Source organism: Lepidothrix coronata, unplaced genomic scaffold (assembly GCF_001604755.1).
Source record: "Lepidothrix coronata isolate B3197 unplaced genomic scaffold, Lepidothrix_coronata-1.0 Scaffold202, whole genome shotgun sequence".
NCBI classification, from domain to species: domain Eukaryota; kingdom Metazoa; phylum Chordata; class Aves; order Passeriformes; family Pipridae; genus Lepidothrix; species Lepidothrix coronata.
In genome coordinates, this window is record NW_016690382.1 from 451,191 (window position 1) to 474,281 (window position 23,091).

A 23,091-nucleotide genomic window follows, 5' to 3' on the forward strand; every position below is an offset into this window, starting at 1 on the left:
CCCAAGTACCAGCACAGGGAGCAGGAGGGACTTGTCTTTCTCGGAAGGGAGGTAGAGAACCAGGCAAGTCTGTTCTCTGAGCAGCTCCATCTTCTGGTTCCAGGGACAAGCTACAGATTTTTAGTGGTTTGGCTTTGGAAAAGACAAAGTAACCCAGTTGTAAGGGATAGGTACTGAAAAAGGAGGAAAATAATGTTCTTTCAAGTTATAATCTTTCAAGTTATAAGGGGTGCTCAGTTAAGCCATATAAGTAATATGATTTCATTTCCAAACTTCACAATTGCAACTTTACTATTCTAAGTGACTAAGACATTTCACTTGCCAGCCTACAAGCCTGCATTACTCAGTGGTTTATTTTCCCCCCTTTTTTTTTTCAGAGCTGGCAATTTGTAAAAGGCCTCTGACTCAGCTGTAGTACAGTCATTTTCAGTGTTTTCCCTGGTGTTGATACTGAATTTTTTTCTTGAACAGACCTTCCAATTAATTTTTCTGCCCTTTAAGATGCCATATGCTTGCAAATGTTACATCTTCAGGTGTAAGCTTTCCCTCATTTACTAAATTAGTAAAAATTCTTTCCCCAGGTTTACAGCCTCCATTCTGTTTGCAAGATTTTCGCCTCACTTCTGTATCTTAAAGTTTAATTACGAATCACCAATACTTTTATTATCAGCTTTGTGGTTTAGAAGAGTACAGACAGTACCTTCAACTCATATGCAAGACTGAATTACACTTTTTAAGAACAGAAACTAATCAAGGACCCACCCAAAGTATTTAGGATCCAATTTTAGAGGGTGAGTACTGTCTGCCACTCTTGCAATGATCTAACATCCTTCATTGCCACATTCCATTTTGCTTCCCTTTTTTATCCAAAGGCTTTTAGCTACCATTTGGCTTAACTAGAACTCTGGCTTAGCGAAAATTGGAATCTGAGGGTTTACATATAAGTCTGGCAAAGCTGTTGGAATAAATGAGCTCCCTTTCATCGAGGTCTTGGGTTATGTTTTGTGCTGGATCTGCTTAAGCAGGTAAAAGTCTTGATTCAAGCCTATTCCCACCTCCAAACCTGTGTCTTGTTCTTTGGGCACAAAAGGCTTTATGGTGAATCAGCTCAGGATATAACACCCCACTAAAATGATAATACAAGAGAATTAAAGCCCTGCATTTTTAGCTGGATCACTTCCCTTTTTTAGTTTGGTGTGGCACGAGCGAGAAGCCAGAATTCACAGGAGGTAGAGCAGGGTCAGTTAAGAGTTTGGGATGAGAGGAGGAGGGAAGGTTAACTGCTTATGTTGCTGGAAAAAGCTGCTTGCACAGGACATTTACATGAGCTCTTGAGTAACACAGGCTTCTGCACTTGCAGGTAGTGGAATTTGTCAGTTGGCCTTTACCTGTGTGCAGAGTTGCTTACAAAACACTGGACAGTTCGTGAGATTTGTTCATGTCATGCTGTTTGAGACATGGTTGGAGATGTATGGGCCTGCATCTTTTTAGCCTTTTAAGACCTCTGAAGCTCAAACTGCCTGGTGGCTTTACTCAGTTGTTTATCAGCATCAATGTGTTAGCTGCCCAGACACTACAGTAGCAAAAACCAGTAGTAATTTTATTGGAAAGAACATAGAAAAGGCTGAAGAGCAGATGTTAACAAGCTTCTGCAAAGCACACCCTTCACAGCATAGCCAGTACTATGGCAAGAGGCAGCACTAACAACTCTCAGCAATGTGCTACTTGAAAGGGACTGCCTGATTTTAGTAGTCTATGAACAGCTGGGGGAATCCCAGTTACAACCTGCAGTCAACCAGAATGCAGTGGAGGTGACCAGTTGTGAAAGTAGAGGGTACACAGCTTTTATCAACCCAGACGAGCTTTTGACATAAAAAAAAGTAGGAAAAAAACCCAGTGAGAGACAATTGACACAGGGAGCTTTATTAGGTGAAAGAGGAAGATCTAGTGAAATGGTTTCCAAATGCCCTTTTGTTTCTTATGTACTAATGATGCAAAGCAAGAAGCTTGGTAAATGATTCAACCCTCTCCAACAAATTCAATGAAGGTATGGATAAATACATTTCCTTACATCCAAATTATCTCCTACAAAATAAGGAAAACTAGGCTATTTCTAGAAGGAAAAAATGCAGGTAATAACACTTAAAAATTCAGGCTGTCTTTGTATGCAAGAGAGGAGCAAAATAGAACCATTGTGTTAAAGGTTTGCAAGTCACTTTTGTTTCTTTTTCAAGATTTAGGCACAGACAGCTAATGCACCACACTAACTCCTCTGGAAACAGATAATAGTGATGAAAAGCTCCCTCCCATCCAAAGCTGGTTGTCCTAAACTCTAGTATTTCTTTTCTTGCCAATGACTCAAAACAACAGAAGGAAGAGATGTTCCAAGTAGATGCCACCTCTACATGTAGTCCAGTTTCACTGGGTGCTAATTTTACCCTCAGTACCCACGTTACATGGGCAAGCAAAATGCTTCCATATCAATTATAAACTTGAATTTAACATGGCTGATTGTTGTCAGAAAGTCTATTCACTGAAAATTAAGAACACATTTTCAGAAGGTATTAGGTACAAGGACATTTGTTCATGCCATTTACTAAAAAGTTGGGATACAGTAATGGTAAGTGAACGAGACAATTTCTGAACTTATTTTTTAAAAATTGTCATTTTTTAAAAATTACAGTGAGGTTGAATCAACTAAATCCATTTGGGTTTGGGTTCTGTGTGTGGTTCTGAATTAAACAGGGTTCAATTGGTACACTGTATTACAAATCAGATTAAGTTTCTATGTTTTTAATAAAATAATTCTTAATCCTTTAGAAACACCAATAAAAAGGTATATGATAATCCAATTTTCAAAACCGTGTCTTAAATATATTTTTCCCATTAGCATATAAAAAAAGGGGAAACTTATCATGCAAATATTCTGAATGGTATGATAATATTCAGTAGAACCATTAAACACATGAACTTTTCAGTAATAGTTTTGGCTTTCCTTTTAGTAGCATACAAGTCAGGGTGTAACCTCAGTTCCCCAGCAATACACTAAATTTCTGGTTTGAAAACCCTCAAAAGCACCATGCCAGAGCTGCTCTATTTCCACTTTAAGTCACATATCAGTGCTATATGATCAGAAGGATGTGAAACACTTGGCAAAGCCTGGTGGGTTGTTACTTCTTCATGAGTTGGCAATGGAATGACTTGTTCAACCTCTAGAGCGTTTTTGTCAATGAAAATGTAGTCCAGGCACCCGTGAAAGCCACCAACATAGTTTGTATAAGCAGGTTCTCCACAAGCACTCAGCAGTTTGAAAGGGTGGCTCAGAGCCATACTGCACCTTTCTTCTTCCCCGTTGGAGACCCAGTCCTCGTGATCTTCTGCAATGACACTGCTGCTGATAAAGCTGTAAGTTCCTGATGATGGTGTGCTATTAAAATCTCCACAGAATATGACTGGGATACTGGGATACAGGTCACGTGCGACGTGCTTGATGTGGGACAAGGCTACAGCAATTTGGATGAGCCGGATGTTCCCACCTAAGAACAGAAAAAAGTATGATTTCAAATACTGCACAACAGCATTGCAGCAATTTCCCAAGTTGCTCATTGAAGCATATATCAGTTATAGCTCTGAAACAGCAATTTTACATTTTAGAATAGTTTCCACAAATAAAGAAGCCTTTGAAGTTTGTGACTATGAAAGTTTTTGAGAGGCAGACAATGCTTTAATTTAAACTCGGACACGAAAGGACTTCTGAACCTTAAACATCCATATTACAGCAGCTTTCCATTTCACAGCAACCATCCTAATAATGTTCCCAAAAGAAAACTTAAAGGAGGAGAATGTCTTCTAAAAGCTTCTGTAGCCCAACCTGGCTGCCCTCCTAGCAGTACCCCAGTAGAGCCCCTTCAGGTACAACAGGACTGGGAAGGCACGAGCACACACAAAGCCATCTCTGTTTTATGATCTGCTCTTTGGGTGAATTGTGTGTAACATGACTTGCCTTTCTTTCAGCTGTATTCTATTGACTCCCAGGCAGATTAGGAAAATACACAAACAGACCTAGGAGCCTGGCTTGATTCATCTAAAGAAGTAAGGCAGGAAACCCTCAGTTCCAGAAGAAAAGGTTACAGCTGCAAAAGAACTGTGGGAAATCTATCCTCCCAAGGAAGGGCAAAAACTCTTAAAAAGCCAGTTATCCTACATGCGGGAACACGCCAAAATTACCTTTGGGGTGCCAGTATAGGTGAGTATTTGCTACACAAAGCTTCCTGGAAGGATCAGTTGTAGACTGAAGAACTGAAACCTTTGAGAGAAAAAGCAGTCTTTGGTGAGTCTTAAACTGAGAGGTTATATTTTAAAAAACAGTTTATGCCTTTATGACAATCCAGTTACTCCTAACAAATAAACTCAACTTAGGAGTTGTACTTTTCATTAAACTTCTATATAAAGTCTCAGTATCAATCAAAATATTACCACTACATCCAGGTATTTGATGAATATGCTTTTGACTGTGTCTGGTTTGGCCATATTTTTTCGTAAGATGTTGTTAATGCTGTACCATTCTTAACTACTTATAAGTTCTATTCACCAATTCTCTCCAACAGAACTGGACCCAAACCTCTGGTTTTAGCCAGCAAACTGTAGCATTGCATAGTTGTTAAACTGATTTTAAACTGAGAGGTGATTTCAGTTATCACAGAAATCCTGTTAGTCCTACTCAGTCCATGAGTACAAAACTTTTACCACTGCATGCTTCTGAAGGTCTTGACACAGACCTGTATCTTACACATTTGTACTTGCACAATGGTTCTGCTGGAAGAGCCACTGGCATCAGGAAGCTCACAAACATGTCCAACCTTAATTCTCTCCCTACTGTCACTTTTTAAAGTGGCAATTAACTTGTTTAAAATTGGTTTATAATAAAGTCTTGAAAAATACGTATTCTGACATATGAGAGTAAGTAGTGAAAAACTTGACAGCCAATAGCACCAACCAGGAGTCACTACCTGGCCCAGAATCTCAACAGCTGTCTTCACTTTCAAAGAAAATAATACCACCTTTTTTTTTACCAAATTTTGGTAATTCCATATATCCAGATCAGCAAAGGCTCAATGTTTTGTTCTCATTTGCTCTATGCATTACCCCAGAGAACACACCATAGTTCCAATGTTTCAGATTGTTAATCCCTCACCTCCCTTCTCCTGTGGTTTGAGTCTTAACAAACCTGGGCAGAGGAGAAAGAGGAAAGAAAGGAAGAAGGCCTGTCAAAGGTGGTACCTGCAGCACAGACGACCTCTGCAGCACCTTCTCCTGCACCAGGGGGTACTTGGCCAGCTGATCGCACAGCTCCTTGTGCAGCGGCTCCGAGAGCAGGGCTTCGCTGAACGCGATGTCGTGCTGGCTGAGGAGGCTGAACTTGTCCCTGCGATAGAAGGTGGCCAGGCCTTCGTGCTGCTTCTCTTTAATCTTGAACAGCCCTTCGAGTCCAAAAGCATCCAGGGCCGGGGCCAAGCTGTCCAGGAAGACAGACTTATCCACCTCTTGCAGGCAGATGATGTCGGCGCTGTATCCCGCCAGCTCCTTCTTGAGCAGGTTCTGGCGGTAGTCGATCTCCAGAGCGTAGGGAGCGCAGTAGGGGTAGAGCACGGTGCGGGAGAACTCCGTCTGGGCGTAGGTGTCGGCCAGGATGTTGTAGGAGACGGCGCGGACCGAGCCCTGCCCGCAGACCTTCTTGGTGTAGAGGTGCCGGTTGTCGAAAGTGCAGGCGCCAGGCCCGGCCTCCACGGGGCCGCTGCTCTCCACCTCCCGTGCGGGCCCGTAGCGCTGCTCCCCGTCCCCGGGCGTGCAGCGCAGCTTCAGCCGCAGCCCCACCAGCGCGTTGGACGGCGTGAACACGCGCTCGCCCTCCGCCGCCTCCACCCAGGCCTCGCCCGGCGCGTCCCCGCCGCCCGCGGGGCGCTGCTCGCGGTACCAGCGGAACAGGCAGTGCTGCGGGGCCGCGAACTCGGCGCTCACCTTGGGGCACACGGGGAAGCCGGCGAGCAGCGAGCGCGGCAGGCGCAGCTCGGTGAGCGCGGGCGGGTTGCGCTCCACGCGGTACCGCGCGGCGCCGATGTGCAGCACGGCCCCGTCCTGCCAGGCGGCCGCGTTCGGCACCTCCTCGGCCACCGCCGCGCCGTCGCGGGAGAACAACCGCACGGCCGGCGCCGCCGCCGCCTCCTCGCCCTCCGCGCCCTCCTCCGCCCGCGCCTTCTTGCTCTTCTTGCCCGCCTTGCCGTGGCCCTTGGCGGCGTTGGTGGCGATCCGCGCCAGCGCCCGCCCCAGCGGCTCCCCTTGGTCGCGCTGCATGTGCCGGGCGCTGCCGTCGGGCAGCACGAACCGCAGGCTCAGTTTGGGCTCGGAAGGCACGCAGCGCACCACGGCGCGCTCCATGGCGGCGGCGGCTCCACCACCGCCGCCGCCGGGCGGGGGCACGGCGGGGGAGCCGCGGAGGCTCCGGAGGGCGGAGCGGAGCCGGCGCCACATGGACCCGGCGGCGCTGCGGCTTCCGCGGGGCGCGGCCGGAACCGCCGCGCGGGGGCGGGGCCACCGTCACTGCGCGCGCAGCGGGGCGGGGCCGGGCGGGAGGCGGGGGCCGTGAGGGCGGTGCTGCCTCCCGGGGCCCCAGCGCGGTGCCCGCCCGGCGGTGTCCGACCGGCGGTGTCCGACCGGGAGTGTCCGCCCAACGGTGCCCGCTCAGCGGTACCCGCCCAACGGTACCCGCCCAACGGTACCCGCTCGCTCCGGGGCCCCGCGCCGCCCTGCTCGCCATTAACCCGCCGGCACGGTGTGAGGGAGGCCGCCCGCAGAACCGCCGGGTTCCGCTCCCTCAGCAGAGAAGTCCCCTTCCCTTCACGGCCAACAGGTGTCCGAGACGGGGGCAGCTCTCCCTCGTAACGCCCCGGTGCAAACTTATAAATCCTTTAACATCGAGGGTTTGGGTTTGTTTCCTGTTTGCGAGGAAACACTTCGTGTCTAGTTCGACGCCTCAAGCTGAACAGTCCCGGGCTGGGAAAGCCCGTGCCGGGAGGGTGCCCGGAATTTTGGAAAACGGGACCTCACGTTCCCTCCCGCTGCTCCCCCAGTCGCTGCGCGCGGGGCTCTGCCCACACAGACGCAAAATTAGGATTTTAAAGACTCTTTATCAAATACGGGCAAGTGGGTAGAAAATCTCTGGGATTTCTTCACGTTTCCATTTATAGTTGTACAAAAAGCAGAAGCTTAGCAACAGCCACCTGATGCCTGAGGGTATTAATACTTTTACTTTCCCAGGCATTCGTGCTGTGATCTGGAACGCAGAGGGTTTTATCTGCGTGGCGCAGGCAGGGACCGGAGCACAGGGACTCGCCAACTCGCTCGGGCTGTGTCCGGCAGACCGGGACAGCCAAGGTAAGGCTTTTCCAAGTCTCTGCTTCTATTTTTTTTTTTTTTTTTTTTTAATCACGAGAGGGATTGATCTCCTCGGCCAGGGAGAGCCCCGCCCGGCCTGGCCCTGCCGCCCGCCCTCGGCTCCGGGGTAACCGCGCTGTTGTCCCGAGCCGGGGCCCAGGGAGAGCTGAGGGCGGCGGGGACCCCTCCGTGGGGCAGGGACAGCTTTGTGTCTTTTGGTGCGTCCACCACCGCCCGTTTTAGTGCGTTTCGAGGACATACTGCTGATTTAGGAGGTAGCTTTGGCTTTCTGCTCCCCGGTTGAACTGCGGTTCTGAGTTTGTGCATCCTGTTTCCAGGGGAACCGGTCTGTCAGTCTTTTGGGATAGCCATACTCAGCCGCTTAAGCCGCTGTAGAAGGGTGGTCTTTTAGTTGAACCTGAGTCCAGTGGCACAACAAGGTTTGCTTTTTAATCTTTATTTCCTTTTTTTTAAATTTATTTCATACAAGGTGATTATCAAGCTTTGGTTTCCAAGTACCTTTAACCGTGCAAACCCAATTAGCTGCTTCATACCTTCACCCCACCCCCAGACTAGGATTCTTATTTCAAACCTACACCTGTCTCCACTTTCCTATTGCACAGCCCAGCTACCCACTGGTCTTAACCAAATTTCCCACCTTCTTAACTTGACTCCTATATCCACCCTCAGAACAGAAAATGTGCCTACATCAGGCAGGACCAGCCTGGGACGGTCTGATGGGGGTTTAACCGGCCCCTTTCCTGGTGTCTTCTGTGTGCTGTACAGCTGATAAATAAGTACTGTCAGAGATTTTTACTAGAACTTTTCAATTTTATGCAGTGTACTAATCTGGAGTTAATAAAACTGTAACATGTTTTTTTAGTACCTCAGGCTTTGTATGTGTGCACTTGTGTTGAACTTTGCCATCTGAGACTATACACCACTTGTCTGTTTTCTGAGAGCTAAACTATCATACCTAGGCTGTGGAAATCCCTGAGTTGATGTAATTTTATATCTCATGTCCATTCAGCTTAATATAGGCATCTGTTAAACCGCTTTCTGGACAGGACTGTATTGTAGAATCTTGGTTGTGTTATGGTTTTAGATGGAGCACTCAGATGAAGAACCTCCCAAGAAACGGACTTTGAGAACTTGGTTTCGTCCCGCTGTTGTACCTTCGTCAGTCACAACTGATCCGTCACCATTACAGAAAAAACTGCTGACATACCGAAGGAGCCATGAGCAGCAAGAGATGATTGATCAGATACTGTGAGTTTCGTGTAATTCAAGATATTGAAATTCAAATGAGACATTGCACATTTGACACTTGACAAATAGTAATGGTGTTTGTTTAATATAATTATAGCGAGATTTAGTGATCAAAGATCATCAAAACCCAGGTTGCATTGATTAAAATATTAGGATTATTTCTAATATGTTATTTGTAGTTTTTCTGCACTTCTGATTCTATGTTTTACTTTAGAATTGATCGAGCTCTTAAAGTCTGTGACAAAACCATGGAAGAAACATCTCACAGAGATCCTGCACCTCCTATTCCAGAACTGCCTTCCATTGTGAGAAAGTATTTCTTTAATATTTTAAGTGTCACCTATTTAGTTCTTTGTTATTGGGGCACTTATTTTACTTCTCAGAATTTATGTAAAGATACTTATCTCAATCCTTAGTAGTTCATAAACATATTTATATACTCAGGTAGTCCCATTGAAATGACACTTACATACCTACAGAATAAAGTCTCTGTTTAGGAATAATATTTGTTATATTTTATATTTCTGATGTTTTTGTTTATATGTTCTGAATACATAACAATTTTCTGTTGCTTTTTATACAGGTGAACAATGAGGAAGACCAACAAAGAGTGAGTTAAATTCTTTTGTCTGCTTTTTTTGGAGTAGGAGAGTGAATGATCTCTGTTCAGAGGAGTTGAGCATGTTATATGGAATCAATGGTGATTAAACAGGAAAAGGTAATCGTGGTGGGGAAAAGAGGAATGGCAGCAAAATAGCAGTCTTATCTTGTGGTCTAGTAGAAGAAAAGTATTTTTCTGTTACAGAAAGCATGTCTATCAGTAATTAATTTAGCCTTAGTTGAAGGACATTACTTAAGAAAAAAATCTAACAGGCTACAGGATTATTCCAGTTGAGGTCATAGGTTGTACCTTAGCCCATACAAAAACTAGTCTTTGACATCGTTCCCCTGATTTGAGGAACAGGCACTAATCCTGAAATTTGTGCATAGCTTTTAAAGTAAGATTTAGTCTCTGAGAGCAACTGGAAACCCAAATCAGTATTGAAATATTTATATTAAGTAGCTTAAGGTAACACCAGTTTTTCCTAGCTTATGTTAGATAAACTCAATCTGTAGATGTAGAGATTCAGATCCCTTTTTTTTTATAACAAAGCTGTCAGTTAAAAGCATAAATAACTTTTTCTTTGGCCAAGACCCACTCCCCTTGGGGGCGATGTTTGTCCACACTTTTTTGCCAGATGCATGTTTGTCCAAAGGACAATAACCTTAATCTTGAACTGCTTTATTGTCAGCCATAAACTTCAGCAGAGAACCGAGGAAAATGCCATACTAACAAGTACAATATTTTGTATTTAAACATTGAGACAGAGAGACCATTTTACCAGCCACAAGGTAGATTTCAGTGCATTAGTCAGTGAATACCAAAAAGATCAGATTAAGTCACCCGCCCTTATGGATAAAAAGCTGTGAATAAAAAGAGACTTTTGTCAAGCCTAACACAAAAATATTTACACAGCCAATTATCAGAGCTCTGACAATATTGTCCTTTCAGGCAGATTACCTCTTCATGAAGCAACGTGTGCAGAGCAATCCCATGGTTCCCATCCAGCAGCAGTGGCTCAGGTCCATGCTCGCCTTGGTGCCGCGGTCGCTTATGGAGGGCAAAGACAGAGAGCTGCTCACTCAAGAGCTTTTAGGGGAGATAGTAAGGGATTATGAGAAGAGCATGAAAAGATGTGTGTGTAAGTACCACAAACTACTCAGTACTTATATTAATGTTAGTATATATAATACAAGCTGTTCCATATTCTCTCACCGAAAATATTTTTTCTAGTTTGTTCTTTCAGCCAGGCATGATCTTTGTAATTAACTACTGATTCATCTTTCTCTGCCTCATCAACTGTGTGTTGGCCGTAATGTTTAAGGCAGAACTTGCTTATTTTATTCAGACCAGGAAAAAGTTAACCAGCTGAAGGTACAGTTCAGGCAGCTGTAGACTTCATGTCAGAAAGGTTGAGTGTCAGTGATGTTTCATTAAGTCTTTAACCTGTTTAGTTAATTTGCTGCAAGAATGTATCGCTGTTTGCTGCTAAAGAAAGTAGAAACTTTTTATGTACCAGTGATTCTTTCTCCCTCTTAAGGAACAGAAGCTTTTCTTAAGCTGTTCATTCACAAACACATCCGTGAGTTTTCTGATGGTAGTTTTGATGCATGAGGAAGCTTGCAATAAAAATCTGCAAAGATAATTACTATTTTCAGATATCACTCATGCAACTTACTTCAGTTTTAAAACCTTTTAAAAAGGTTAATGAACTGGAATTTTAAAAGTGTTTTCCCTTGAAATCATGTATTAATTTCTTTTTTTATTATTTACATTTATAGTATCCAAAGTCTGAAATTCAGCCAAATTTTGTCAATATTTTAGTGGATAGTGATATTTTTAAAAATGCAGATTAAAAAATACATAATTTATCATGGGACTAACTTCTTTGTAATGTCATCAGTTATAGTATATAGCTATAGTATCTCACTGTAATTTTGTTTAAAAAATTTGCCATAAATTCTTGCAGTCGTGGAATATCTCAGTTTGGAAGGGGCCCATAAGAATCAGAGTCGAACTCTGTGCTCCTTGCAGGACTAAACCGTACAACTAAGAGCACTGTTCAGATGCTCCTTGAACATCGTGGTGCCATGACCACTTCCCTGGGGAGCCTGATCCCCTACTGACCATCCCTCAGCAAAGAAATTGCTAGAGAAAGTATTTAATTATTTAAACACGAATCTGTCTGAAAACCTTCATGAACAGGAGACAGAGTTGGAGTTATGCCACCTGAATCTGTACAGATATTTAGCAGAAGGAATGATTTTGAGTTACCTTAGGGAGAATGTCTTTTGAAGACTAGGATGACACAGTTACCTCTTCATCCTCCTGTGTACTTGGCTCAGCCTGGAGAAAGACCAAGGAAGTGCAGTGCCTGTTGAGTATGGCATCATTTTCTTCTAAGGTTCATGTATTTATTTTTTTTTCTTAGTGCGAAGAGCTCTTATTAAACCAGATGTAGAAGGACTTGAAGAGGAAGAGGAGGCACCTTTGCCTTTGTTACCTCTGTGAGTGGACTAAGCTAGCAAATAACCTACTGGCAAAACACACTGAGTTGCATGAGTGAAATTCTTGTTGAGCTGCATGGACAGAGTTATGGCACAATATTAATGCTAGAGTCCCTTAATGTGGCAAATTTTCTATCTGAATAGGATCCTGTGTTTCAGCATCTCTTATCTGAATGCTCCACGAAGTTTTAGCACTGGTAGTGTTTTATTACTGTTGTTACAGTTACACAGAGCAGCACTAATAACTGCAAATGAAACTTCTTTCGGCTCCGAGTGCCCAGACGCTAAATGAGATTGCAGCTGCCTCTGGAATGGCGTGTGTGTGTACAGGGCAGTTCTGTGGCAGACAGCAGCATTGTACTGTACTCTGACATGCTGAAACTAATGCCAAGGGCTCATGTGACTTTGGTGTTATGAGATAAAACCTTGAGACCAAAGGCAAACCTATTATGCTCTCCCAAAACAGAAGAGGAATTCAGGTAGACAGAGTATAAATACCTGAACTGTACAATTTTTCTGGAGCATCAGAATGTGTGCTCTCAAAGTATTGATGATAAAGGCTTCTCGATTGCAGGTGGTGAAGTCAGGAGTTTACATCTACAGAACTTTTGGAAGAGCAGGTGATCTGAAAATACCATGAGGATAAAACACGTTTGATCAGACAGTATCTTTATAACTTCCACCCTGTCATAGTGAGGATGTGTGTGTGGCATTTAAGTAACTATTCAAGTTAGGGAATAAGCTTTTTAATACTACTTTTTATATGTAAGAATATTTTATTCAAGTATTCCTTGAGCTCTTAATTTTTGTTTGTTCATTTGTTTTGGTTGGGTTTTGGTGGGTTTTTTTCAGAGGCCTGGATTTTTCTAGTTCGTGGCATGAGAGCTTTATCAAAGCAAAAATTCAAATCCTTTCCACCTTGCACACTGTCCACCCCACAATGAAAACTCTCCTGGATTTTGGTTATGCAGCATTCTCTTCCTTCCTTGTAGTGGATTTCTCTAGTTCCAGGTAAAGTCTGTTCTGCTGAATTATTAATCCACATAGGTTTTTGAAACTGGCAAAGATGAGTTTGTTCAATTCTATTATTTATCACAGGGGAATTTATATAACAAATTTCTTTGTGTCATTTAATGTACTTTGAGTAAGTTACTTTATGTTATGACACGTGAATTTTCTCCTTTCTGTTACATGTTTTATTGGTGCTTAAGTTGCTGGTAGTATCAGCCCTTTAGATTTATATTTTGCCTTTGATTCTGTAAAGGTCTCCTCATTATTTACTTATTCCTAATGCTGTGATCCCCAGAGAAGTTACAGCATTTAAAAAAATCAACTTCTCATAGTAGTATTATCATGTGTAGGGAATTCTGTGTTAACTCTGAATATCAGATTTCTTCCTGGTTTTCATCAGTTGGATTTTATGTTTAGTCTTGGAACTTCAAATTTGCATTGTTTTCAAAAAGATAATTTTCACTATATTTTCCTCATTATTTTTTCTGGTAGCTCTTCTGTATGTCCTGGAGTTTGGGATATTTTTTTTACTTCCCATAGTCTACTAAAGGGATGCTTAGGTTCCCACTGTGCTTTCTGCTAAAAAAAGAATGGGTTTTTAATACAATATTTACTATTGTTACTTTACTCCATGTTTGTTTTTTTAAATTTTGTTTATAAAGTTGCCTATGACTTTCTTTTCTAGACTGAAAGGACCAACTGACTATAGATCTTTTAGAACTGATGCATCTCTAAGCTGTTCTAAAGCAGAAGAGGACATAATGAGTACATGGTATCAAAGAGTTGTCGAGCTCTTTTCTCAGAAGGAGGCCTTGGATGGTGTAAAGCCGGATCAGGTTGACTCTTTCTATAACTGTGTGTCTATACTTATGTCTAATCAGGTAAATAACTTTCCTCTCCATTGTAAACTTAATGGAATTAAACCACTAGTAACTTTGTAGAAAAATAATGGAACAATAGTCTAATCAAATCTTTGTCATTTAAAAAAAAGTCAGAGGAAAATGCTTTCCAGATATTTCATTTCTACTTAAAGCATGTATTAGTAATAGACTTAATGTTGGAGCAGTGCCTGGACTTTACTGAAATGTTGACTTGTTCATTGGCTTACATCCTTCAAGGGCTGGGATAATACCCACTGGAGTTATTAGAACAAGTCACACTGTTTCAGTTATCCATGAATCAGACCAGAAGTACTAAAATTAATGGAAATCCTGTCTTACTGCATGAATGGAACATGGGATGGGCCTTTTTTCTGTCGACTAACAGGTGATCTATGTTATTACCTAGCTGAAAGAATTACTGGGAAGAACCACTGAAGCTTTTGTGAAACTTTTTGATCCTGAAGACAGAAGTCGTCTGCCTTTATTTAAGATGGACTTGACTCTTGAAGAAAATAATATTGAGTTTTATCCAAGCTTTAAAGACTTAGAAGAATCAATTTTGTTTGTAGTAGATTGTATAGGAGAGACTCTCCAGGTGTGCTTTTATCTTTATTTAAATATGTAATTGTTAAGTTGCTCAATATGTGAAAATATTAGTGATTTAGGAGTCTGACTACCATGGCAATGGGAGCAGAATGCAACTTGTGGTATTTATTTTCCACGAGCATTCTACAGGTCACATCATGAATCTTGATGCCCAGCAGCATTCCAGACTCTGAAACTCATTTTGTAATTCCTTGTTCATAAAAAATGGTGCACGTACCACTGATTGGTTTAGCCTGCTGTTTGGATCTGCAATGATAATAACCTTAAGTATGTGTGTGATGATTTACAGTAAATTAGCATTAATGTAAAAAATCCCCAGAGAAAGACAAGGAAAATTAGTTTTGATATTCCTTTTCTTTCTAAGAAAAAGAAAATCTTCAACTCTCTAAAAGCTAATACATACAATATTGATAGATTGATGTCTGGAGAACCTGTCTGTGACTCCAGAGAAGAGAACCTTTCTGGGGGCTTTGGATGTATTCCTGTGAACTGAGTATTGTTCTTCAGTCATACGTGATGGTACTTTCAGAGAAGTGTTTTGGGTTTGACTTTGTATATTTGCAAATATGATATAATTTAATTGTATGTAAGGTTGGCTAGTTTATTTTTTTTCCCTTTTACACGTTTCCTGTTCGTCTTTTTTCATCAGGAAGAGTCATTCTACATGTGTAAGAAGCACCTTGGTCATGATTAGGGTCTCATACTTTTCTGATAGTGTCTTCTGCAGATTGCAACTTCCTTTTAAAATACATATATATCCTTGCATTGCTTTTTAAAATGAAAGTAACCAAAACTTGCCCTTCCATTAGAACGTCCGAACGATCCGTTCTTGGCTGACAGGGGCCACTGCGACTGTGGATGCTGAGCTTCCTCATCACGTCGTACAGTGGGCCACATCCACCCTGAAAAAATCCATCAGAGACAACTTAGAAGGCCCAAAGGAACATTTCGAAAGCTACGGTGAGTGATAGAAGAGTGTGCAAGTAACTGTGTCACTTCTTTGTAATAAGTAACTTGCTGTCATTTTAATAATATTGATACGCTGTAATTGAATTGTAGTTGAAAGGTATGGCTGGCTTGTAGATGGAACTGCAGAGGCACAGATAGAAAGATTTGAAGCAGAACAACACAGTTTTGATGAATATACCGCTGTAAGTTCTAATTCTACATTTTATATATAATTTTTGCTGTACATACAGCAATCATAAAAAGGGGAACAGAGAATAACAGGTGCTTAGCCTTTATCTAAAAGTAATGTGGACTACCTACAAATGTACACTGTAAGTGATTTTTCCCAAAAAAAATCTGTGGTAAATAGAAGAAAATATTATTTATTTTCTTCAATGTCTAATACTTACTCATGTAGCCAAGTACTTAAACAGCAGCTCTGAAATGTAAAGCCTCATGTTTTTCTGAAGTTCATAGATGAATTCTTCACCCTCAAGAAGGAAATCATGAGTTTGCCAGAGACATTTTATTTCCCTATGATCTATTTGAGTTGTGAGGATTTAAAGCAAGGTTTGGCTAATCGTGCAAACAGCTTTGGAAAAATGCTTCTGGACAAATTAGTTGCAAATTACAGAGAGGAAAATGAAAAGTAAGTAGAATTTTTCTGCCTGTGGATGCTGTATGTGTTAAATACATAGTAGAAACATGCAGAAGAAATGTGAAGATACCATACTTCTGTTTAATGAAGACTCTTGGCTAAATAATGATCTCATGCCAGTTGCACCACCTGTTGGAATTTTCTAATGTTTTAGTCTCAAAAATGGGTAGGAGAACATACTAATAGACTTGGATCATGGAGGAGCTAAAAGATCAAAGGACTTCACTACTGTTCTGGATTTTTTAGTGTGAACTACAGTACTACTGCACTGTCAAAGGAAAGACTAGTTAGACTCTCTTATTTTGTGATAGGTACTTCTGCAGGGCTGCTCTCAAGCCACACCTCCCCATTTATTACTCCATCCTCGGTGCAGAATCTGCCATTTCAGCTTGTTATATTTCACCCCATTCATCATAGTCAAATACATCAATCTTTCTAGATCCCCTCTGCAGTGACTCTCATCCTTCTAGAGAGCCAGCAGCACCTTGCAGTTGTATGATCAGCAAACTTGCTAATGGTCCATTCAACTCCTGCATCCAAATCATTGGTAAATATATTGGATTTAACTGGCCCCAGAAGTGCACCCTGAGGAGCACTGCTGGTAACAGTTGCCAGCCAGATGTAGCCCCATTTACTACAACCCTTTGAGCTCTGCACTTTAGTCAGTTCTTCATCCAGCACACCATGAACCCACTCACCCCACAGCTGGATAACTTGTCTAGAAGGATTCTGTGAGGGACAGTATCAAAAGCCTTACTAAAATCAAGAAAAATTATATCCCCTGCCTTCCCTTCATCCTCTACATGGGTGAACTTATCATAGGATGTCAGTTAAGGGGGTTAATTTGCAGGTATGGGTTAAGTAAGGAGTAAACTCTTATGAAATTTTTTGGTCAAGTTTTATAGTGATTCCACATTACCAAAATGAGAAGATATTTACTAGGAAAGTGTTTGTGTGTACACTAACGATACTTTTCTAAAGTTCATTTCCTAGTAACAGGAAACCAAAGCATTTATTGCAGAAGGATACCCCAAAACCCAAACAAAGCAATTATTGCAATTCAGTAGATAGTATTTTTCTAGACTGACTTGGTCATATTCCCTTTTAAGCTTCACAAATAAAGGAGTTTGTGTGTGGATAATACTTACAGAAGTAAATTGAACTTTTAATTCCATTAAAGCTGAACTTGAACCCAGTCAAACTAAAATCTTAAAATGTTGGTACTTTATGTAAAACAAATCTACAGGATATGCAGTGAATTTGAAACAATTAAGGAACGTGCATTAAAAGTTCCTGAGACAACAGAAGAAATGGTGGAAACAATAGATTACACAAAGCAGGTCAAAACCAAAGACATTCCAGACCTGGTGCTAAGGGGCAAGGTAGGTGGCTATCCTTTTATTTTGAATCTTTTGTCAGACACACTGGCCTATACAAACAGAGAATTCATTCTGGAGAGCAGAGTCTTTTGATCATGCTGCATGTATGAATAATCTCAGTTTTATTTCAGACAGAAGTGAGAAGTCCAGCTCATTCTTTGCCATATGCCTTTGCTTCTTATTCCTATTCCCATATGTTCTGCATGTCAGGGAGGAAATGTAGCTTTTAATAAATCATGACAGATTGTAAAACACACAGTTTATTGTTTGTACCTGGAGACTTCAGGGCTGCTTAAAAATCTATTTGTGAAAATGTAACAGACAAGAATAAAGAGCATTTTATGTGTAAAAACAGTCATGATTTTGAACACATAAACCCCAATTTATTCTTTGAGCAGACTATAGGTGATGTTACATTAGCAGCAGTTTGTGTGTGTGAATATGTATCAGATTTTCTGTTATGGTAATGGGTCTATAGATATAACATGTTATGTTTATATCTGCAAAAATTATATTTTGTATATTTTTAATAATATTGGGATTTTTGCACGTAGACTTACAGACTACAGGAGTCATATTTAGAGAAACAAGCTCATGACAAGGCAGTGATTAGAATCATATCATACATATATTTTGAATGTTAATATTGCTGAAGTAGCTCTGAATTCTGAAAGTTCATGAAATCTTGGTTTCTATTTTATCTTTGTAGGTAATATTGTCCTACTCTGTATTGTAAACAGACCTATGATACCTAAAGCTTTATGAAATCTCTTTTAATAGGAGTGCTGTCGGCAAATGAGTTACTTCTTAGATGTTTTTTTGTTTGCTCCTGAAGACCTTGAACTAATTACAGCAGCTATATTATGGCCAAAGAAGATGAACCTCATTTTTAAAGAGCATGATGATGTAAGAGCATTTTCTTAGTTGGTGGTATATTTTGGCTTTTTAGACTTCTCACTCTACTTCAGCTATTTGTTTCCTCAGCAGATTAAATGTATATACACATATAACATACTAAGTTAGACATGCATGAATAACATATTTCCAGATTTTTCTAACAAAAGAGGACTTTTTGTGGATAAAATTTAAAACTGTCACTGTAGCTTAAAACCTTCAGTGAATCTTATTATCCTGGTTTGTTTGTGGTCAGTAGTAGGTAATACATGGGAAGGTGAAAATTCACTACACTGCACTTATCTAGTACTGAAAATGTAACTGCCAGGCCCTTAATAAGACTGAATGCCTGGACAAGAAATCATTTAGTTAAAGTGATATTTTGTTCTGTCAATAAAAGAACAGTGGGAACAGTGTCTTTTAGGTGGCAATTGTTAATAGAAAATATTCAACATCTCATTTTCTATGTGTGACTACAGATTACTTTTCTTCCACTTGTGTGCATTCATCTTGATTAGCAGTTTTTGCCTTTTAGTGTTCTCTTGGCTCTCCATAGTAATTTAGCATGAATTTATTAATTTCTTCTAAATTTTGTTAAGAATTAATAATTATTAATTTTTTTTAAAATCACAATCTTTTAAATATCACAATCAGGGATTTCTCTTTTACTAAGTGTTATTTAGGTACTAAGGAGTATGTCCGAGGGTGGCAAATATGCCTCTGACTGAAAACATACCCAGTTTGGGAGACTGCTAGGTCTGTAAAACACTTTGTTTGCATGTAATCATTTTTTAATCCCCAATAAATCAGTAAAATTAATTTTCTACTTCTGTGCAGAGAGTCCATGAGGCTTGTTCTAACTCTTTAATGTAAAAGGTGGTACAGAGTGAGTCTGACTCAGAGTCCCTCAGCAGGGTATTGCTCCATAGCTGGCTGTTGAGTGATCTGCAGTGTGCTAGAGCTTGAGGGCAAGAACAGCTTCACATCAAGTTTTCATGAGTCTCTATCTTTGCATTTTATGCTCTCAGATATGAGTCAGTTCTTATCCTAATACAAAAGGAAAAGACTGGTTCCTCCTTTGGAGAAGTTTTGTTTGTCTGCTTCACAACTTTACCTGGTGGTGGGTGTCCTAGTCTTAGGAGATCTCCTCTCCCTTGGTTGATGTCTTGTTTGGTATCTTAAAACTAACCCTTCTGTGTGCAGACACAGTGCTTTAGACTGGTCTGGTGTTCTAGAATTTCTGCCTTTTACAGCAGTAGGTACATGTGGGATAGCAAAGGCTTTCAACAACTGTAGGTGTTCTTTTTGGCAGTAAAATACTGAATCCCAAAGATGAGAATCTGTCTTTTTTTCAGTAATACTTTCCCATCTTTTGTCTGATTGCTGAAGGAGGCCTTTAGTGTTTAGATAGTACTGGGTATGTTAATCACTGAAAGGATTAAACACCTTTGCAATGCTTTTTTTTCATTTTAAAAAAATCAATTGTTTTGTAGCTGATTGAACAATCTAAAAGTGTCAGAGAGCAAGAAGTACTGCAGAAGTGTGATAACCTGCGGGAGGAATTAGACAAGCTGGCAGATTCTGTGGCAGAATTAGAAGACTATTCAGAGCTGGATTGCATGCAACAGGTTTGATTAGCAGTTTAAAAAGGGTAGAAATGTTTTGTGTGTTTAATACACTTTTGTATGAAGCATGGAATTCTAGCCATAGTGATATTATTTGAAAATAACTTGAGTGGAATTAGAATTTCCTTTCCTATTTTTGGTATATTGAGGAACTGAAGGAAAAAAACAGCAGTTCAGAAAGAGTGTTTGATAGCAATTTTGTATCTTTTTTCTGTGAACCTCAAAACTTTTTTGTTCTGCTAATGAAGAGCAGACCACTGGCTCCAAAACTTTCTGAATTTCTATCAGTATTTTGTAGTTGCCAGAGCATGTCTTGCACTATAATTGGATTATACTGCATTTGTGCTTAGTAAGCAATTTTGTTTCTTAAAAACAAAACACTTCAAAGCACAAAACAGAAATCCTAAGCTAATAAATCCCAGTTGCCCTTATGATATGTGAGGGCATAAAAAAGCGTGTACCTGCCTCCCAGAATAGTGAGTTTTAAAGCTCAAATATTTTGAAAATACTGTAAAATTGAATAATGAGAAAACCAACTTCACTTTTCAGCGTGTTCATCTGGATTCTTCATTGTTTATCTACTCAAGTATAAGTAGAAAAGTTTTTAACTTACGTTTTCTAAAATTTTAATATGAAGGCTTATTATATTTTGATATCTTATTTTGATGGCTGTTCAGAGCATAGTTCAGTTCTCTCTCAAGTCATCCCATTATTTGATTTCAGTATGTGGCTGATGTGAAGACATTACAGAAAACCATACAGGGCACTGATGAAACAGTGGCTCTTATTAACAACGAAGAGATTCTGCTCGGGTGGAAACCGAGTGACTTCCCAGTCCTCAACAACGTGAAAGCTGAGATAGAGCCATATCAGAAACTCTTTAATCTTATACTGAAATGGCAGCGAACAGAAAAAAGGTAATTCAACTGTAATGACAGAGAGTCAGGAAAAAAAAATGCTCACACTGGTCCTATTCATGTCAGACATAGAATATGGATTCGTTTTCTTGCCAACGCGTGTTTTTAGGAAGCCAAATATAATAGCAAGCTAACATACATAGCAGGTTTGTTGGTTTTAATTCAGCTAGAAAAAATGTCAGGGGTTTTTTTAATTATTTTTTTAAATGTAATCATGGAATCATAGAATCATAGGATGTTCTGAGTTGGAAGGGACCCACAAGAATCATTGAGTCCAGCTCCTGGCCCTGCACAGGATACCCCCAACAATCACACCATGTGCCTGGGAGCAAAGGAGCATATCTCAGACTGGGTTCTAACTGTATTAGTTGTTTTAGTGAAGCCTATAATAAGACAAGCTCTGAGGAAGAAATTTATTAGGAAGAAAAATTTTAATGAGTTATGAGCCATTTTGTGTACCAAAAAAGGAAGAAGTTCAATTAGAAAGCTTATAAACTGTATTTAATGAAAACTGTGTTTAACATAACAGCTGCCCAAAATACTGTGTAGGGGGGCTCGAATGCATTGCTGTCTGGTGGCTACATCCTACCACAAAAACTCTATTCTGTATCTAAATTATGTGAGATTGTTTATCATTTCCTTCACTCTTCAGAAGTTATAACGTGCTATAGCTAGAAACTATGGGGGTTTTGAAAATACAAGACCCAGTGTGATTTTAAATGTCATATGTTGATCTCTGTCCAGAGGTTAATTTAAATATTTCTCAGTTCATGGAGTTACTCAGTTTCAGTATGTGACTGACCTGAGAGAATTGCACAAATACACAGAAGAGTGTGATTGAGCCACCTTTAGTTGTACATTAGAATTTTGCATAGAATGACGATAATTGGAAAGAAGATCTTTGCTTTAATTTAAATAACTATTACTGTACACCTTGTTTGTGTTGCAAAACCAAGTGTTAAATATTTGTGGGATGCATTTGTTATTCTGTCTTCTAACCTTGTGTTTTTTCTTAGATGGATGGATGGTACCTTTTTGGAACTAAATGGGGAAAGCATGGAGGCTGAGCTTGATGAGTTTTATAGAGAGCTATATAAAGTGACAAAACTCTTCCAACAAAGGAAGAAAATGCCACAGGACAGGAAAAAGACACCACGGCCCAAAGAAGAAGTGAAGACAGTAAAAGCAATAAAGGCTAATACAACTCTTACAATGTGTTCTTCAGTTCTGGAGCAGGTTAAAGAGTTTAAGGTAAGAAAAAGTGAGGGATGTTAACATCTGATGCTGAGGGACAAATGCTAAATTCAGTGCTCAGTACAGGTAGATGATGCAGTGTCAGAGACTATTATTAGAGAGAGAGAGAGAGAGAGCACACACTGAATTACCATTTCCAGATTGTACTGTCCCATTCATTTTAGTAAAATTGATTTGGTTTTTTTTATGGGTTTAGGAATGTGAATTGTTAATGAGTGAACACATACAGGAGAAAAGTAATTTTTGGGTGCAAAGAAACATTTGAGGATGCAGTTGGAAATTTTGAAATGGGACTCTATGTTAATGCACATGCAAACAAAATTTACCATAATATAGCTGAAAAATTGTTCATTTTCTCTTTTCTTCTAAGACTGTGCTTAAGAGTTGTATACTTCCTCTTCAGTAACTAATATAATTATTTAGAAATGGAATGGATAACTGGAGCCATCTGCACTTTTCAGAAAAACTTTTCATGTCATCAAGTACTACAGCAGAATTTTAAATGCACATCAGAGATTATCAAAAAGTTAAGAAATCATTCATATGACAATTTTTACCTTATCGATGTCTTTTCTGAATTAGGAGAATATTCCCACTGTGACTGTCTTTTGTAACCCTGGCATGAGAGATCGTCACTGGGAGCGGATGTCAAATATAGTAGGATATGATTTAACCCCAGATGCTGGAACTACCCTGAGAAAAATTTTAAAGCAGAATCTAGGCCCTCATTTGGAAGAGTTTACAGCTATAAGTGTGGGTGCAAGCAAGGTAAGCACAGAGATTTAATCATGACAAATATGACGTCTGGTCTCTTGGTGAATACTTTATGACTTAGTAGAATTTTTTGTCTTTGTCCTTAGGCAGCAAAAGAGATTTGGTGAGACTTAAATGATTAGATAATCCATTAGATGATAAGATGTTAATGATGATTAGATGATAATGTGCAAGTAAGCTTTTGTATCTTGTGTTACACTGTTAGTATTTCCCAAGTGTCCTGCTTTCTGTGTGCTAGAAAATGATATACTGAGGAAAAGCAATAACAATTAACTTGTGCTGTTAGAGCAAAAGAGCTTATTCAGCTAGATAAACGTATATATTGAATTAATGAGT

At 40.3% G+C, this 23,091-nt stretch overlaps 2 protein-coding genes across 4 annotated transcripts in view; one reads left to right on the plus strand and one right to left on the minus strand.

Annotated features, from left to right (window-relative positions):
* Window positions 1-1,897: 1,897 nt before the first annotated feature.
* Window positions 1,898-6,528, minus strand: PDE12 (phosphodiesterase 12). Its single transcript, XM_017832447.1, has 3 exons — window positions 5,281-6,528; window positions 4,228-4,306; window positions 1,898-3,536 (listed from the first exon to the last, which is right to left on the minus strand). Exons 1-3 carry the CDS (start codon window positions 6,526-6,528, stop codon window positions 3,094-3,096), a joined length of 1,770 nt encoding a protein of 589 aa, XP_017687936.1. The 3' UTR covers window positions 1,898-3,093.
* Window positions 6,529-6,796: 268 nt separating this feature from the next.
* Window positions 6,797-23,091, plus strand: part of DNAH12 (dynein axonemal heavy chain 12) — a 61,798-nt gene continuing 45,503 nt past the window's right edge. For 2 of the 3 annotated variants that reach the window (XR_001877628.1, XM_017832363.1), the window contains exons 1-19: window positions 6,797-6,907; window positions 7,315-7,431; window positions 8,537-8,700; window positions 8,915-9,005; window positions 9,284-9,310; window positions 10,253-10,442; window positions 11,733-11,808; window positions 12,661-12,819; window positions 13,505-13,700; window positions 14,107-14,295; window positions 15,116-15,266; window positions 15,366-15,457; window positions 15,725-15,903; window positions 17,159-17,294; window positions 18,072-18,197; window positions 19,679-19,813; window positions 20,534-20,727; window positions 21,744-21,978; window positions 22,564-22,749. Coding sequence is in view for 2 of the 3 variants with exons in the window: in XM_017832363.1 (XP_017687852.1) it covers window positions 8,537-8,700; window positions 8,915-9,005; window positions 9,284-9,310; window positions 10,253-10,442; window positions 11,733-11,808; window positions 12,661-12,819; window positions 13,505-13,700; window positions 14,107-14,295; window positions 15,116-15,266; window positions 15,366-15,457; window positions 15,725-15,903; window positions 17,159-17,294; window positions 18,072-18,197; window positions 19,679-19,813; window positions 20,534-20,727; window positions 21,744-21,978; window positions 22,564-22,749 (2,526 nt within the window). In the remaining variant the exon portion in view is untranslated. Of the gene's footprint in view, window positions 6,908-7,314; window positions 7,432-7,769; window positions 7,872-8,536; window positions 8,701-8,914; window positions 9,006-9,283; window positions 9,311-10,252; window positions 10,443-11,732; window positions 11,809-12,660; window positions 12,820-13,504; window positions 13,701-14,106; window positions 14,296-15,115; window positions 15,267-15,365; window positions 15,458-15,724; window positions 15,904-17,158; window positions 17,295-18,071; window positions 18,198-19,678; window positions 19,814-20,533; window positions 20,728-21,743; window positions 21,979-22,563; window positions 22,750-23,091 lie in introns of all 3 variants that reach the window. The other variant, XM_017832361.1, reaches the window with a different exon arrangement.

Coding starts and splice junctions, on each gene's coding strand:
- PDE12 (XM_017832447.1), bottom strand. CDS start 6,528: ATGTGGCGCCGGCTCCGCTCCGCCCTCCGGAGCCTCCGCGGCTCCCCC. Junction 4,307..5,280: donor AGAGGTCGTCTGTGCTGCAG/GTACCACCTTTG, acceptor TTTCTCTCAAAG/GTTTCAGTTCTTCAGTCTAC. Junction 3,537..4,227: donor CCTATACTGGCACCCCAAAG/GTAATTTTGGCG, acceptor TTCTGTTCTTAG/GTGGGAACATCCGGCTCATC.